Source organism: Gossypium raimondii, chromosome 6 (assembly GCF_025698545.1).
Source record: "Gossypium raimondii isolate GPD5lz chromosome 6, ASM2569854v1, whole genome shotgun sequence".
In the NCBI taxonomy this organism is placed as follows: Eukaryota; Viridiplantae; Streptophyta; class Magnoliopsida; order Malvales; family Malvaceae; genus Gossypium; species Gossypium raimondii.
Window position 1 is genome coordinate 56,869,118 of NC_068570.1, and position 18,536 is coordinate 56,887,653.

Below are 18,536 nucleotides of genomic sequence, written 5' to 3' on the forward strand. Positions count from 1 at the left end.
TCCCACAAATTATAATATTTAATTTGAGTTTTTTTAGCTTTAGTTAAATGAAAAAAAAAACTGCATTTCAACCCTTCTCGGTTTCAAGTTTTTTTTTTATAATTTTATCTCAATCCACTCTGATCTCTAAACAAAATTTTGGAATAATGTATAGCTTTAAGATAATTATTGGTACCTGGGATTTAGATATTTGCAAATAATCCAAACTCTTTTCTTTTTCGATTCTAACATTACATAATCAAATACTCTAATTACTATCCATAATAAATTGAAGTGGATGCCTGTATAAGCAAAGATGTTTATAAGTTAAATTGAGTTTATGTATAATATATTTCATGTTTACCCAAGTTAATCGATTTGAAATAAAAGTATTAAAATTTGCTCAAATTTGTTTATATTTATAAATGATTAATTCAAGCTTGTTTTAGACTCATCTATATTATTTTAAATTTTTACAAACTTTTTTATTTTTAGTTCAATATAATTTTTCCCTTTTATTAAAATTTTAAATATAGATAGCTTGACATATTTTTTTAATGTTTAGTTATAATATTGTATTTTTTATATATACAATATTCGGGGTAGGAGATGAGGGTCACGCAGATTGAACCTATGTCAAACAGGTGGCTCTGACAAGAGCTTTAATCATCATTACATTCAAGTCAAGACAATATTGTATCTTATTTTAGAATTAATTTTTATGTGGTATATAAATTACATTATACATTAAAATAAATAACAATATATTCCATAATCAAAATACATATCAAACTATTTGGAATTCAAATGTTGGAACTTAAACTCGATTTATATTTTAAATGAGTCTAATTTTTATTTATTTAAATCCATCTCTACTGAATATCATGCAAGCAATGATGGATCCACTAAGAGACCCAGGAGGCATGGCCCCCAAAAATAGAAGTAGCTCCCTCCAATATTTTTATAGTATTGAAAATAATATTAAAAAAATTATTCTTGATAAAAACAAAGAGAAAATATTCTTGAAGAAACCAAATTTGGGAGTAAAAATTGGAACTTCCACGGTTTCTTTTTTTATTTTTTTCATCCTTTATTTGTCTTACTTTCTTGACTATTGCAGAGTTAATACAAGTTTTAAGTTTGTAAGGTCTTGATGCTGGCATTTTCATCAATCAAGCTGTCTAGGGATATACCTTCAACCTACTAGTGTGCCATCTCTTAATGGGAAAGAGGTATTTAGATGTCTTGATAATTTATTAGCGAAAATTGGGAAATCAATTTGCACGTAAAAGTTCAATATTTTTTAGATGCTAGTTAGTTATATGTTGTTGTCATGCTTCAAAATTAGTGAAACAACTGAAACTACTATTTGTCATGGTTGCTTACTTGGTTGCTTTTGGTAATGATTTGCAAATTGTGATTGTTGAAAAAAGGCCAACCATACTATTGAAATGATTTTTGTTGAGTGCATGTGTAATGCCCAAATATTTGAATGTTTATTTGTAGGATTTTGTAGTAATTAAGTCTTTGTATTTTTGGTTATGTGCTTTACTTATTTGTTTAAGGTTGGGAGTTTGAGCCGCGTCTTTAGAAGTTTTGCTAATTTACTTTTAATTAATCTCTGCGTTTGGGTCGCTGACTTAAACTTAATCCTGTGTAAATTATATCAAGAATGAGTCTGCTGGTTCAGTGGTTAGGCATTTGTTTGTATTAATAGTTTTATGTTTTAGTCCTAGTGTATGCATTTTTCCTTTTCTTTTCCATTCTCTTTCCCTTCCTTTCTTTTTCTCTTTTTTGTTCTTAATTCCTTTTAATTTTTTCTTTTGACTGTGTCTATAAAGTGACTACCCGGACTAGTTGAGGGTTTTACATTTTTCGCTATATCGTTGGAGGATATCTATGTAAGTTCAGTTGTAAATCCTTTTCATTTCTGCGAGTTTCGGTTGTTTTGTTTCTTTTCCGTGAAATTGTGTTATTGCTCAAATTTTATGTTTTAAGCATACGTTTGACTTCCTCTTTAGGCAAGGATCGTGTAGGAATCGTTTTGCCAACAGATTAATTCCATTCCGTGATCACGTGCGAGGTGAGTGTTGAAATTTGAGTGGGTAGGTTGTGTCAAAGTTTTCGACATAAGAGTTAGTTGTGCGTTAATTCTTGTGATTCGTTGGGAATAGTTGTTGAAATGGTTTTTGGATGGTCGTTCTAGGGTTCGAGATTCCACTGCGTTGCTTTTACGTCAGAATCTAATTTAGGTGCATACTGAAACCCGAGTTTTTTGCAAATTTCAGACGCTGAAAAATATGGCTATCGACGCCACACAATCATGTGTCAAGCTATGTGGTAAGTCGTGCAACTCACTGTCTATCAAATATGAGCCACACGGGCAAGGGGCAAGGGCGTGTGTCTAGGCCGTGTGTGGTCGGGTTAGTGCATGGTTCACATGGGCCAAGGACACGGGCGTGTGTCTAAGCCGTGTAACTCACTGAGTACAAGGTAGGGATCACATGGGTTAGGGACACGGGTATGTGACCAGGCCGTGTAACTCACTGTTGCTTTTAGAGACCACACGGGCTAGAGACACGGGCGTGTGGGTAAGGTCTACAAATTATTTCTGAGGCCGTAAGTGTTGTACAATGCGATCGTAGGCCTTCTGTAGTGTATTTACGATCTAAAGTAGATTGTATGAGTGTTATCTGATGCTCTGAGACTGATATATTGAATGTACAAATGTATACTGATTATGATGACTGTTAATGATATTGATCCGTATCACCTAACTATGAATTGAATCTGAATGACTGTATATATATTCTTGATATATGTAATCTGCATTAGCATTGGATAGGTATTATGTGAAAGTGGAAGTAATCTGTTCTGATTCAGTGGCTAAGCCACGATTTATATGTGAATCTGACGTTATATCGCAATTCAATTTGGCAACTAGTCTGCATCGCATTAAACGTGTTGGACCGACACTATATGGTGTGTAGGGTTGGAAGGGTATCAAATGCCCTTAATTGTGTGTTGGGATGGTCGGAAATGGTGTGTAGCGGATGGGGTAGGAATAACTGCATATATTTTTGATCTGTTTTGTATCTGAACTGGAATCGTTCTGTCATATAACTGATACGTTAAATCTGTACTGGATGTTCTCTGATTCTGATGGGAACTTGAGACTCGAGAGTTCATTATTGTAATTATGCTTCTAACTGAATCTATATTGGCTATATACTGAGTTCTCTACTCACTATGTTGTTGACTGGATTTCAGGTAACTCACAGGCTTGATTGGGTCATCGTAGTGGAAGCTCGGTCAATCTACTTTATCACCCTGTTATCTATACTATTATGCAGTTTCAGTATTTCTTAGTACTACGAGTTTTCTAAGATAGTTGAACTATTGGTCGGATTTTATGGTTGCTATAAATTGTCAAACGGTTTTAACTGTTCTTATAAAGTTGGTTTTCCTAATAACGTTAATGTAACTCTCCCGACTTGGTCTAGACGCCTAGGCCGGGTTTGGAATGTTACAGCATGTAGTTTTCATGCATGTTGCAGCATGTCTGTATGCTGCTCAATCTTAGTTCCGTTGTTGTTTTGAATCGATTGTTTGTTATTTTAAATTTATTCTCTGCCTTTTAAATCGATTGTTTACTATTTTGATATGATTCTTTATTGTTTGGATCGATTCATTTTTTTTTAAATCAATTATTTTCTATTTAACTCGATTCAAACTCCAACAATGATAGTTTCATTTATTTATTTTTATGTTTTTCTTATTGTTGGATTGGGTCCATATATAGATGGAAATATAAGGTGGAATAAAATTTTTATTTAAGTTTTTAAATATAATTAACATATATAATTTATGCTATAGAAAAAAAAAATTACGTAGCATGTCTAATTTTAGCTTGAATCTCACAACATCACCATCCTGACTCAGCCATTGCAGTCAAGATTTTGAGATTAAACAATCCAATCTATAAACAAATAAGTTTTAAATAATAATAAAGTACCACATTTTTGTCGAACACTTATGGATGACCACATAAGCACATTTTTCTTGTGTTTACTTGCATGTGATGATAAAACTCGAAAATGATAGTACGAATTCACATATTTACAAAAAAAGTATCTGATCAAATTTAAGGGTAAATTACGGAGTTGGTTATCTAATTTTCATAAATTTTCATTTTAGGCATTAAAAATAAAAAAATTTGCAAATTGGGCATCGTTGTTAACAATCCTTTCCATTTTAGTTATCCAACTTTAGTAAGTTTTCATTTTGGCCACAATGTTAATTCGATGTTATTGCTCAGTAAATTTAGTCACCCAACTTTAATAAGTTTTTATTTTGGTCAATCATTTACCTTTTAAAAATTAATTTTGTTTTTCTCAAAACATAAACCATATTTTACAAGAAATTGAATTATTCAACTGTAGAGATGAAACTAAAATTTTCCTTGTAACTCTGGTAAATAAATAGGTTTTCTCCTAAGGAAACCCGTGTTTTCGATTTTATTGGGAAAAACCTAAAAATTAATTCTAAAATGGAAAATTTAAAAGAAAAGAAAAAGGTAAAATGGCTCCTTGTAAAAAGCCCCAAGTAATTTTCATAAAACTCCAAGTTTTTTTTTTTTACCAAAATTAATTCAAAAATTAAAATTAAAAATAAATAAGATTTTCGTATAAAAATCCAGATAATTTCATGTAAAATCTCATGTTTTTACTTTTACTAGAAAAAATAAAATAAAATTCAAAAAATAGGAAAAAAAGGAAATTAAAAAGATAAAATGGTTTTTCCTGTAAAGATCTAAGTTTTCCTATAAAACCTCATGTTTTTTCTTTTACTGAAAATTTTAATATTAATTCTAAAAAAAAGAATAAAATTAATTTTAAAAATATAAAATGAGTGACCAAAATAAAAACTTATTTAAGTTGGGTGACTAAATTGAGTGCACAATAACATTGAATTAACAATGGGTAACCAAAATAAAACTTATTAAAATTAGATGACTAAAATAAAAATAATTGGTAAAGGCAATTTCCAATTTTTGTCCTTAAAATGAAAATTTATAAAAATTAAGTGATCAACTATGCAATTTTCTTTAAATTTAAATATTTTAATTATTATTCATACTATATCCATGATACAATTATGGACCACATTTTTGTCGAATTGTGCAAGTACATTCGCCTTGTGCTCGACTTACGTGTGATGCCAAAACTCCAAGTTGTCAACTTGAATACGGCATAATTATTTAGATTTATGGGCACGTGGTATGATATTGATTTCTCAAAATTTTTGTACTACTCCTTGTTCTCGCATTAAGAGTACGATTAGGGATGAAACCGTGACTCAAGATTCGAATGGGTTCGGGTTGGATGGATCGGTTTCTATTGAGCTCATACATCAATCTTGTAAATTGAATTCGCAGAATGGGTATTTATGTTTTCACGCGAAGTCACACATGAGATTGTATAAACAGGTGTTAAGTCTAGGGTAGGATACATGTTTATATGCGTAGAACCTACCTGGTACGTTATATCAATGAATAATACACTTATCATATAAATAGGCAAATACCACCATCCAAGGGAGACAGAGAAAAACACTCAACAAAATCAAAAATCTTTTTAGGGATCAAAATTAAGTTATATAATTTTATGAGAGTTAAAATATAATTTCACGATTATGCTAACTTATATTTTTCTGATTTTTAAAAAGAATAATTCAAAATTTTAACATTTTGGGGTCAAACTTATAATTTTACTTTATATTAATTTAAAATTTTATAAATTTTAAGGAATTAAAACAGTAATCTTCTATTTTAAGGGCCTACCCTGAGTAGGATTCTAGCTTGGAATTGCAATCTTTTACAAACCATTACCAAATTATTATTATCCCTTATAATAGCAGCTCCACTAAAGCTCAAACTCTGATTACTTTAGGGATGTTTTAGTTGTTTTAGTCCTTTAAACTTAACCTATTTAAAGGGGTCTTGTATCCCTATTTTGATGAAGCAATTAAAGATGTAGCACTATAAAGCTTTTCTTTTGATGGCAACAAGACATAGTCGTAGATGAGTTTTGGTGAAAGTTTTCGTAGTAGCTATGGAGAGAATTTTATACTCGAGTTAGGGCTTTGTTTTCGGGGCTTGGGTTTATACGTTTAGTATATTTAGATTTATTTTTTCCATATTATACTTTTGTTTGTTTTTTTATTTAGTAAAAACCCGAAGCCTTCTAGTTTTTAATCCTCTTTAAAAGAATTTTCCACGTAAAATTTGTCTTCTTGATCTTCTCTATTTTTCTCTTTCGTTGTTTATACAAGTCGATCCCCAACAATATGGATTTGGATTTGTATGTCCAAAAACAAATCTTGTTTCTTGCTTTCTAAATTTTCCCACAAAGTACAAGAGAATAAAAACTTGCCTCTATGTTCTTTAACCCCTCTCTTTGCAACCATTAAAGGATTTGATCGAAGATCGACTCCAAATTGGAGGATTAAGTTCTTACAAATAAACCCCCCAAACATATGACTATTACAAAATCATATTTCCGAAAAAAAAAATTTACATAAAAAAAGTATAGCATTGTCACGTTGAATGATCTCCTTGTTGGTTTCTCCTTTATAGGGATCAAGAACAAACCTAAAGGGGAACAAGCATTGCCCTTCATATCGTTAAATGGCAAAATTGTTTTTAGATCCTTTTAAAAATTATAAAATTATAAATTAGTATAATAATAAAATTATCTTTTGACCTTCAAAAATTTATGATTCATTTTAGTCTCCCTTGGCCACACACCTTCCACAAGAATACAATTAGTTCGAATAAGAGTTTAAACCTGCAAAAGGTTCATTCAAGCTTTCTCATTGGTCCTTAAAATTATTTTCATTTTAGTTAAGATTCCAAAAAAGAAAATATATAAAACATAAATTATGAACATACAAATTTTGTATAAATATAAATTTGAAGGACTAAAACAAATAAATACAAATATCATTTCTAGCTTTAAAATACACATTAATATCAAATAATACTTGATAGTGTTTTGCTAGTAAGTGCTTATACACAACATGAGCATGATATGACATAAACATGATATAAATACAACATCATCACATCTTTTTAATGAGATATCATAATTTATACAAATACAAAATTGCCTTCAACACCAATACACATATGAATATACAAATGATCAAATCTACTTAACACAATCCTACGTTTAACACTTATAATCTTTATACCATCATCGCTAATCTTAGATTTTGTTAATTAATGGATTACTAACAAATTCATTAAAGAATCAGTTATGAACAATTCGCTCAAAAACCGATTCAACCCTTTTGTCTGGACCAATATACCAACCGGTTCGCAGTCTAACTAGCCGGTTTGATCAGGTTCCAATAACCATTGATTAGATTACATGGTTAGAAGAAATTTACCACTGTTGGAGCTTTTTAAGTTTGGAATGGTTGTTAGATAATACTCGATCTCTAGTGTGTCAGATCGGAGTACGTGTCCGAGTGGTCAAATTTTTCCAAGACTTCCATAGATTTGGAGTCTTTGGAAAATCATATCTCTATATCCATGTCCGAATGTGCATCAGACATAGATATCGAACACCGATGTTTCAAGAAAAATGAAAATCAGAGCAACAAGTTTTTTAGTTAAGAGAGGAAACTAAAGAAGTAAGGTGCAAGCAAACATTGCTGATTCCCCATTAGAAATGCATAGGAAATCAAAGCTTTCCCTATCTCGTTAATATTATTATGATAAACTTAGCACGTTTAAACTTGTAAATGCATCATCCTAACTACCCAAATCCTCATATTCCTGATTTGTTCTCGATTCAACAAGTCCGAATTATATAGGTTGAAGATCTCGTACCTTGGAAATCAACTGATGTTTACGGTGCATGCCCGCTTCCGGAGCAACTATGCCAAGTATGAACACAAGTTTTTCAAGATGCAGAAGCCTCACCAAGTAGTGTGTGCTTCAATGAGGAGACAACCCACTACCGTTTTCTTCTTCTTTTTTTAACCTTTTTTTTTTTTTTTTTACATTAAGGGTTTAAGATGCCATCATGAGAGATGGATATGCTGTTGCAAATTCAGTTTCAGGACGAAGCCCACTCGAAGTAGTGGCAGCGGGCACCTCGGTTGACAGTCCAGTTTCCACAACCGAAGAACACACTTCCTTGCTTCGGTCCGGGCTCCCGAACCACTCCTTTGCTACTCTTCACCCCACAGAAACAATAAGGGTGGTAATGGAATAGGGGCATTTGCTGATCCTTTGGCTTGTGGGGGTGATGTGGAAAGAAGGCCATGTTCTCGGGGACCGGGTTCCAAATCAATGGACCATCACTAGCCTGCCACAACAGTGAGTTCGTGATCGCAAATTTAAAACCTTTGCGCATCATGAGGGTAAGTAAGTGAGCAGTGTTTTTGGCATCATCGAGGCCGCAATGGGCACGGCCCTGCCAGGCTAGACCGGCCATCTCAACTGCCTCCTTCAGATTGCATCTCATGCCACCGTAAACCTCACGGAAGGGAACTTTTAAGTTAATCCATCTGTCAAATAGGAAAAATACATATCATGTCAATTATATGATCTGTTGAAGAAAAAAATTGAACAAGCACATATCTAAACTATTTACCGGTTAAAGTAAGGAGGTTTACGAATCTTCTTGAACCGGCACTCAGATTCCAGCATAACCCGACAATCCCAGTTCGACCATGTCACCACAGCAAAGTTAGTGTTCTTTATGCCCTTCTTCTCGAGCCATTTATCATGCCTAATAAGAGCTTCACTCAAAGTAACACCTCTATCTACCTAGAACAAATATGTGCATATTTAGAATACGGGATCACAAGTCATACCAGAAAAATTACCGAGAAAAGAGCAAGAAACCCCATTCAAATATCCCAATCTAACTTGCTATCGAGAACCCTTGTCAAAATGAAGCCTAACAATAAGAGTCCCCCACAGATTCCATCTTATATCGTCTATCTTGTTTGAATTCTATCCAAACACAATTCAATAGACGCTATAGTCTAAAAATCAAATAGATACTACTTCCGAGTCCACTAAAATAACCAACTCAAATTCATGTTACCTTTCCTATCTGGGTAGAGACATAAGAGATTTGGAACTAACCTGAATTTGTTGGATGCCAGTCAGATCCTTGCAGAAATCACTCAGGAGTTGATTGCAAGTTGGTCGGACGTATGTCTGAAAACAAGCTTCCAGCTGCCCAGTAACACTACTCACAATAACAGATGGAAACTCGATAATCTCCTGTGGATGTGGGTTTCTCTCCTTGTCACAGGTAGCCTCAAAATCTATGACCACAAAGTACTGAAAATCTTGGAACTGGAATTCGTACGGGTATCCATGAGTGATCACATTAAATGGGGCATAATGAAATCGGTTATCCACAGGAAAGTGGTAAACTTGGCCCCCAAAAGCATTCAACGGGTATGCCTGCAACTTATGAGAATCAGGATAGAAGGTCGACCATGAGCCACATTCATGGTGGAGTGTAGGTTTGTGGTAAAATTCATTCGGAAGTTCCATAAACTCTCCACTCAAAGAGCAAACTGGTTCTACAACATCTCTGCCCGGATGAGTACCGAAATCATGTTTAAGCTCTGGAATGCCTTCAACTGAATTCCTGTTACATTGCAGGTTGTACGGGAACCCCTTTGTCTGGAGGCATTTTAAGGTTGCCTCACAGTTCTGCATTGTTTCTACAAAAATAAAAGCAAAAACATCAGAATAATATCAATCTTGATGTATGTATCACCAATAAAGCCATACTAATTCATAGGAATCAAGAACAAAAAATTAAATGCCAACTATTGACACATTGGCAAAGTGCAAAATGAAAGAAAAAAAAGAGAGTAAAAATTGAATAAACAGAAAGTTCAAGATATGTTTTGAATTGTGATGCATGAGTCCAGTATTGGGATTTCAGACAAGAAAATATGTTTCCTAAAACTAGAAGGGAACCCACACATTTGATAGCACAAAGAAGTTTAAGGAAACTCTATATGTGGTTCCTTTGACAGACAAATCAGTAGCAAGTAGCAATAGGGGTCTATGTTACTCCGACTCTTCATTTTCTCTTATGTACCTGTGTCTAACACCCATATCACATACATATTCAGACATGAGCATGGGAATATAGCAAAAAAACTTAGAAAAAACTAAGCATACTAATATCCAGCACTTACCCCAAGTCCAAGTAACATAGATGGGTGAAGCTCGAAGGGAACTTGTAGCATGTCTTAAAAGGCTTTAACTCACCAGCATGCGTCACACAATAATATCATATATTCGATTGATAGGCATAGCAAGCATTACTACCTTCAGCGGTGCCCCTTCATCTTTCACTCCCATAGTGGAGCCAACATATATCTTTAACCATATGCAAGAAAATGGTGGCCTAAATAGGATTAAAGAAATGAAAATGAAACTATAAAACTCAGGACCCTCAAAGATAAGGATCCCACCCCATATATTCCTCCATCAAACTTCTAATTTTAAGGTGAAAGACATGGCTAAGAAGATGCAAGGTCAATATCTCTGTCAACACCTCCATCTATCTCCACAGGCTGAAATTCAAGTGGCCGGTAATTGACCAAGCATATCAATAAAAGGACCTTAGATGCCAAAATATCTCCATAAGGTCAATATTCAAGCTGCCATAACTTCCCCAAGATCAACAATGAAGTTGCTTTCCTAAATGCTAATACAAAACTAAAATATCAAAGCATTCTAATAGAAAAGATAACAGATGCAAATCATGAAAGTCATCAGTTCATACAAATCTCTGATAACCCTCCAAATGACTCGTTTCAAAACATCATTGAAAAGTTTGAAGGAAACACAATGCCAGTGATGCACTATGCGAGGCATGAACACCTAGTATGATGTCACGGCTTTATTTCTCTTATTCTCGTTTAGCTCAACTTTAATACTTACATTATCTTAAGCACATTAAACATCAATTACACAATTCATTTGGACGAGGGCATAAGTCAAGTTAGACTATGCTACTTGGACTAGGGTGTGAGTGTCAATAAAAATGTGTCCGACACAGGCATGTTAATTTTTTTTCTAAGTTTCCCCATGCATTTAGAGGATCCTTCAAGCTCATATCCCCATACCCATGTCTAGATAAGTGTCGGACACAAGTAATTCAGGAAAAGTAAAGAGTCAAAGCTAGGCCATATAAGATGCTAAAGCTACCTACCGATTGAACCAACCCTAAATTTACACTTGATTGCTAGTGAAACTAAGCTAAAAGAGGATCAATAAAATCTAAGTCAATCAGTACTCCAGGCACCAAGAGTTTCCAACAGCCTTTTGGGAATCTAAACACGAGAGGCAGCTCATTGAATACAGAAAGAGTAACTCCACTGTGATGGATGTGTATGCCAATGAGGCTATGCAACAAAATAGGGTACCACAAAAACTATGTTAGTCGAACTAGCATGTGAGTGTCAGATACGAGTATGCGTCCAGCATGGGCATATGCTATTTTTTTCTGATTTTTTCTATGTATTTAGAGGGTCCTTGGAGAGTCATCTCCCCATATCTCTGTCTAAAATGTATCTGATACGGGTACGAGAAAAAGGAAGAATTGGGTCAAAGTAGCTTCAAAAGAGTATAAAAGGCTAAATATTTCAAAACATATAGAAATAATCCAACAAGCCACCTAAAGCTTGTCTGCATAATCACTGCTTGCTTAAAAGACAGCTTAGAAAAAAATCTGACCAGCAACATTTACATAATTCTCTTCCAATCATTCCAATAAACAAACAAGAGGTTCAATTTATACATCCCTTTTAGGATCAAACATGCCAACCTTATCAAACAGTTTAGCCAGTAAGCTATTCAATAGTTCTTCATTATCCAATACAAGGTATCACAGGTGTCCAAAATACTACTTAGGCAACACAGTATAATAAATACTTTCAGTTTATCGCATTCGGCATTACATATATGATCAATGGCAGTGCAGAAATTCAATAAAGCGTCAAATTTAAAATGCCATATCTCAAACCAGTCGACTGTGAAACATATCAGACATCTATTGGATCCTAAATTCGATTTAAATTATTCAAATAACACTCAAAACTGAAGCAACCCAGAGCAATAAAAAGAACTAGATTAAAAAATACAAATAAAAAACCCATCAAGACAATGCTGAAAATATCACATTTGTTATAAACCCCATTAATGAAAACACCACAGAAAATTTACATATATATAAATATATAGTCAATCTAAAAAACCGAAACCCATAACTCAAAGCAGATCAAAGTTCCAAACTTTAAACTCAAAAAAAAAAGAACTCTTAAAAATAAAAATATAACCTTTATTTTCAAGGGCCATCATGATCTTGTCTATAATTAAGATCCACAGGCAAGTACATCAGATCCTCTTGTTTTTTTCCCTCACCTATAGAAAATAAATGATACTAAATAAATAAAAGAACCCAAAAAATGGAGCGATTTCGAACAAAAAGAAAAGCGTAGAGAAGAGACTAACCTTGTCTGATGCTAGAGAGAGCAAAAAGAGACAATGGTGAAAAGAAGTTTATGTATATTTGATCTGTACATGGGCCGAGTTCGAACCGGTTCGATTTCGAATCGGGTCGTGGGCTGCCTGCTGCACTGGTTAAAAAACGCTAAATTATGGTATTAGTCCTTTTACTAAACTGAACTTTTAGATTTATTTTTCTCTACTTTTATATTGTTATTAGTAGCTTCAAATTGATAATACAATTAGTCATTGCGTTGTCTATTTTTATTTTTACTATTAGTCCATCACATAATTAAAACTACGTATTTAACCAATAATAAATTTACATTGTCACAATAAGTCACGTAGTAAAATTTGTTCTTGGGTTTCGGGCCTCTCTAGTCTTTATCTTGTACTACCTATATTGTTCGTTTTGTACTGATTGTATTTTTTTATGGGACTTGCGTTCGATACTCATTTGCTTGGAAATTAAATTTTTAGTTAATCAAAAAATTTAGATTCCCATTAATGGGGTAATGTAAGATTTCGAATAACATTTACTTTAAAATGATAATCTCATTTTTCAAAATACAAGGGTAATCTCAATACAATTTTTCCTTAATAATGTAAAGATTCTCGAAGAAATACCAATTTTACCTTTAAACCATGGGTCTATCCTCTTAATTAATATTTGGATTTAATTATTTGTAACTCATTTGTGTATTTGATTAATATAATTAATTTATTTATTCTTTTTATTTTTATCAAATTAAAATTTAACAATTAATTCATTTTGCATCCTGTTGTTGCGTATTGATTTCTCTTTGCTTCCCATCACTAGTTATAGTGACACATATTTATATTATTGTATAATTTTTATGGTTTAAAATATTAGTTTACAAGAAACTTATAGTTTACAAGAATGAACATTTTATAACCTTAGAGGTTCTTGAAAAATCCCTCAAGAATCTCAATCTGTAGACAATTTTAGTCGCTGATTATTTTCAACTAAACCGTTGGATCAGGAGAGTTCAACTATAAATAGAAGTTTTTCCTCTCATTTGTAATTATTTCATTTACCCAAACACTTGGTATGTTATCGCTTTCTTGTGGCTCTTTTGTTCAATTCATACTTTTTTGTCTTTCATGTTTTATTTTGGTGCCTTAAAAAATTTCCTTTGTGAATTCTCGAGAACATTATTTGTTAAGTTAAAGATCTAGGTTTGGGATAGGTATTAGAATTTATTGAATTTTTTTTTATTCATAGTATTTCCGGGCCTGTTATGAAGTTTATGAGAAAGCCCAGATTACAATTTTTGGCCCAGTTATGAAGTTTATGAGAAAGCCCAGAATCCAATCCATCAAAGACCATTCTAAGCTAATGGAATCAAAGGGTAAAGAGTAGAAGCTGGAATTCCATCATGTTTTATTTCTAACGTTCAAACTTAATTCATGTAGCAAAGAGTTTTTGTCATCTCTATTTCACAAACCGTATTGATATTCAACTCTTTTCCTCTTCAAAAAAAATTTTGTTAAATGCTTTATCACACTATTACAACTTCATATTTCTTGCATGTTTCAATTCAGCTAAAGGGTATATTCCTACTTCAATTTTCCTTCCTTAACCTATTATCGGACGTTTATTCCGCATCCCAGTTTGGAATGTTAGCCGTTGCCTCGTTCACCATCTTCACAAGCGTCACCTGCAGACACAATAATTCAAGTACATGAAACCGGAGATGAAAAGTTGAACCCAAATGTGCTATGTATGTCACAACTTGTTTCAGCTGAGTCAAGCTCAAAAAAGAATGCCGTATGACTTGGCTCAGCTGAACGATCCATAGTCACCAACAAAACAAAGACTATCTCAAACCTAACGGAAAACACAATACAAACACCGCAATATCGGTCCCTAAGATTGGTCTTATACCATTTCTTAATACTTATATTTGTAAATACGTACCACGCTTTCTGGGACCCCTGGAGGAGGCAAGGGGAGATTTCGTGGTGGTGGTCCTCGTAGAAACGATCTCTTGTCAAATCGCCACTCACCGATTTTACCATATGTTAACTCACCCTGAATGTAAAATGAAGGCAATCTTGAAACATGTTAACATTTAAAATAAATCACGTCTGTAGTTGCGTTTGGAATAGCAACAAGCTGAGAACCTATCATAAAACATGTAAAAACAGTTTACCTTCATGTTGTAGTCACATCCATAGGTGTAATGAATTATGTACTTTTTCCCTATTTCCAGATCCCACGGTGGCTGATTTACGAACAGATAATAAAAACGCAACGAGACGCATCAATGAAAACTATACAGAAAAGGAAACATATGCCAAAAAGAGAAAACCTTTAAAAAAAAAGGTGCCAAACCTGAAGCATGAAGTCTTTTTGAAGTACATGTTGCACGCCATGCAAAGCCGATGCCACAGCATAAGCATACCTTTAAGTTCAGAAAACATGTCAATACCTACACATATTCGGACAGGGCATGGAAATATATATAGAAAGATTAAAAGAAATTTGAGCATGCTCATGTCGGACAGATACTCATATCCGACAATCTTGCCAAAGTCTGAGTAAGATAGCCAATACTTACATTTCTAGCACCCATCCAAAAGTTTTATCAGTCTCGGGATCATCCTTCATTTTTAAAGAAACATTCATCCAAGTAGGAGCGATTTTTTCCAATAATTCCTGTATAAGAAAAGTCCTTCAATATATAGAAGCATCTCCTTTTAATCCAAAAGGTTTTAATAGACTTGAATCCGAATCTATGACAATTGACAAAAAATAATGACAACGTAAAAGGAATGCCGTCAAGGGTGACAATGGAGGAACAAATACAATCATCTGAGAACTTGGATCTAATAATGAAAATCAGCGCTTAATTGTCAGACAACTCTGCATCGAGCCTAACCTATAAATCAGTTAATAGGAGTTGTTTTTACCTTCTTGATAATGACGGGTGAATTGCCGATTGGATCAATATTTGTCACCGGTCCCATCTCCTCCGGGAAAAACTTCCTTAACAACTTTTCGTTCTGATCCGGCTTAATGTAGAAAAAGGGGAATGCAGCCGGGTATCCTCCATGTGCTAGATTAGGTAGGGGAGTGACAAAAATGTGGTCAGGCTCTGCCATCAATACGTATCTGCATCGAGAAAAATGGTTAAACAGGCTTTAGAAACCTATATTGCTTTGACTTCTCATTGTTCTCGAAGTTACCCATGTCCGACACATATTCAGATATCAGGATGGTACCTTCGAGGAACCCCAAATACATGGAAAAACTGCACTCATACCCAAACCCAAGTAATGGATTAAGGTACTACGAAACTGATAACGAAATCATGATATGTAAAAGCACTCACTCTTCTTCAATTGTAGCCTTTTCCAGCCATTGCACAAAAGCCCATGGTCGATTTAAGACGATGTATCCCTGACAAATACAAAGAATACATTCTTTCAAGCTACATCAATCTATAATTGTTTCAATGTAATTAAGGCTCATGATAACTGATGAGAAGAAATCTAATCCGACTTCTTGAAAGACAAATTAGTTCACTTTGTCCGGATCGATGGCTTAAACAAATAAAACAAAACTCTAAGACCTTTCCGAGCCTATAAACACACAAAGAAAAAGTGACAGTGACTAGTGGTAACCAAAAATATTGTATCGCAACAAAACTCACCCGATCAAGCCCTGCTGGAAGAGGATCGACTATGACAGTAGGAATCTCGTTCATCAAATTGTCAGGATTTCCAGAGTGTAAAATACGAGTGAAACCTCCCATCTCCGACCCAGGTAAGTCCTTCTGCTTCTTATACCAATAGTACATGATACGACACTGCCATTTGCTGTAGGGAGCATCAGTGGCAGTTAAGGCAACATGGAAAGGCATTTTGGCACGCTTCAATTTCCTCACACTTTCGGGCATCTCAATGATGGGATCAACAAATATTCCACCATCGGAGTTATAGATTGTCAGTTTGGAAATAGATCTATTGTGCATTACCATTGTTACAAGATTATATGTGGCAAAGCAAACACCAAGAACTAATGTAATGAGAAGGAGCGGCGAAGCACTTCCCATGTTCTTTCTCGATATCATCGACCACGATCTCCGATCCTCCAAAGTCCAAACTGCTTAAAAACGAGCTCTACACCGCAAAAACGCCCACAGCGGTTGACAATGGAAAAAAGCCACTACACCATTAGTTGGAGTACACTAACAGGAGAATGCAAGCTCCAAGAATTACTGCAAAACGAAGTTGACGCCAATCAAGAACCGAACAACAAAGTCCACGGAATATCCAAAATCAAGCAAGAATATGTTGCAACTAAAAATAGAAAGACTATTCAGAAAATCTACATAAAACAGACAAAATATTATCACAGGCACACCAAAGCTATGTTGCTCAGATTCGAGTATAAATGTTCGATACCCCGAACCCATGTCTAAAAACATGTCGAACACGAATATTTCAAGAAAAATGAAGACATACAGAAAGAATGAACAAAAAGGGATCCATATTTCAATAAAACCAAACAACACCATTCAATTTCCATGAAAATCAATCAAGAAACCAATGCAATTGGTAAAAGCAAACACTGTTTTTTACAAGTTTCAGACAAAAAGGAATTCAAAACATACCCAGAAAGGATGGAGATCAAGGAAATCTTGAGACCTAATCAAGAACCAAACAAGAAAGTCAAAACAAGAGACTCAATTTGCAAGGTTTGAAGTTAAAGAAACACCCCCACTTACAGGCAACCTTGTCAGAATTTTGAGATCAAAAACAAAATAAGTGAATAAAATATATATAGAACTTGCCACTAGTGAATACAATTCAAAAACGTTTACTAAATAAAAAGTCAAACAAACAGACAAATAAATACAGATGAATAAATGAATAAAAAGTTGAAGTTTTAAGAACTTTGATTTGTGAGAAGAAAAAGAGAACAAAGGAATGGTTTTTAATGCAAAAACAAGGTAAATAAGAAAAACCCAGATGCAAGTTAAGAACTTTGGAAATGAATATATTGTATTTTTAAAAGCTTATTAGCTTAAAACCCATGTTGTTTGTTTAAAGAAATTTTACATGGCATAAACCATTAAAACATGGGAAAAAAAAAAAACCAAGCTTGTTGATTACACTATTGCTTTTTTACATGTTAGAGAAAACCTTACAGTTATCTGAGAGAGATTTTGTAAAGTGAAAAGTTGAAGTCTTGTGGAGGTGAAGGAGGGGTTGGTCAATGGTGGGTGTCAATTTAAGTTATGATTGGCAAGTGAGAAAATTGAAGATGAAAAAAAAGGAAACTTGGAAATTAAAAGATTGATAATAACCATATGTGGAATGGAATCCATGAATATTACTGTGAATTCATTAAAAGGGTAAGGAAATTTTACTTGCAATTTCGTTTTCCTTTTTTTTTCTGTGGAAATTGGAAATTTTGCTTACAATTTTTTTAGTGGAATTGATTGATTTATTTATTATAGTTTAAGTAATTTTATTTTTTCCCTAAAAATAGTTATTTTATTTTTCTTTCTTTAGGATAAAAACTAGAAATATTACCCACTTCTAAGAGTAGTTTTGTATTTTGTCCTTCTATAAAATAATAATTATATAAATGGAAGAAAAGCAAAGCAAAAATAAAGTTGTAAAATACTCTTAAATTATATTAAAATAATAAATAAATAAACTTTAACTTGCATGTGAAGCTTTTACTTCCACTACTCTATCTATTATAATAAATTATAATAATTAGTTTATATGATTCGGTTGTATATATTAAATTTATAATATTATTTTAAATATATTTTAAAAATATGTATTAATAAATTGAAAAAGTAATGTAATTATAAAATACTTTTAAAAATATTTAACTAATTTAAAATGAGTTATACTAATGTGATTTAAATTTTAAAAATATTGAATATTGAAATAAGGGTGCGTACTTTGTTATTCCACAAAAACCTTACAAAATTGACATGTATTTTTT

At 33.3% G+C, this 18,536-nt stretch overlaps 2 protein-coding genes across 5 annotated transcripts; both read right to left on the reverse strand.

Moving 5' to 3' along the window:
- Positions 1-7,683: 7,683 nt before the first annotated feature.
- LOC105773432 (uncharacterized) lies at positions 7,684-12,570 on the reverse strand. 2 transcript variants are annotated; one of them, XM_012595345.2, is made up of 5 exons: positions 12,548-12,570; positions 12,373-12,457; positions 9,146-9,738; positions 8,646-8,821; positions 7,684-8,559 (listed from the first exon to the last, which is right to left on the reverse strand). In XM_012595345.2, exons 2-5 carry the CDS (start codon positions 12,392-12,394, stop codon positions 8,106-8,108), a joined length of 1,245 nt encoding a protein of 414 aa, XP_012450799.1. In that variant the 5' UTR covers positions 12,395-12,457; positions 12,548-12,570; the 3' UTR covers positions 7,684-8,105. The 2 variants fall into 2 exon arrangements, with proteins under 2 accessions (XP_012450799.1, XP_052488611.1); XM_052632651.1 differs by lacking the exons at positions 12,373-12,457; positions 12,548-12,570 and adding an exon at positions 10,225-12,089.
- A 1,345-nt stretch (positions 12,571-13,915) lies between these two features.
- Positions 13,916-17,865, reverse strand: LOC105773924 (hydroxyproline O-arabinosyltransferase RDN2). Of its 3 annotated transcripts, none has more exons than XM_012596130.2 (10): positions 17,722-17,840; positions 17,185-17,218; positions 16,222-16,788; positions 15,901-15,968; positions 15,479-15,680; positions 15,127-15,224; positions 14,901-14,970; positions 14,719-14,790; positions 14,484-14,597; positions 13,916-14,223 (listed from the first exon to the last, which is right to left on the reverse strand). In XM_012596130.2, the coding sequence occupies exons 3-10, from the start codon at positions 16,639-16,641 to the stop codon at positions 14,161-14,163; spliced, it is 1,107 nt and encodes a 368-aa protein (XP_012451584.1). In that variant the 5' UTR covers positions 16,642-16,788; positions 17,185-17,218; positions 17,722-17,840; the 3' UTR covers positions 13,916-14,160. The 3 variants fall into 3 exon arrangements, with proteins under 3 accessions (XP_012451584.1, XP_012451585.1, XP_012451586.1); XM_012596131.2 differs by lacking the exon at positions 17,722-17,840 and adding an exon at positions 17,299-17,607; XM_012596132.2 differs by lacking the exon at positions 17,185-17,218 and having other exon boundaries at positions 17,722-17,865.
- Positions 17,866-18,536: the final 671 nt, after the last annotated feature.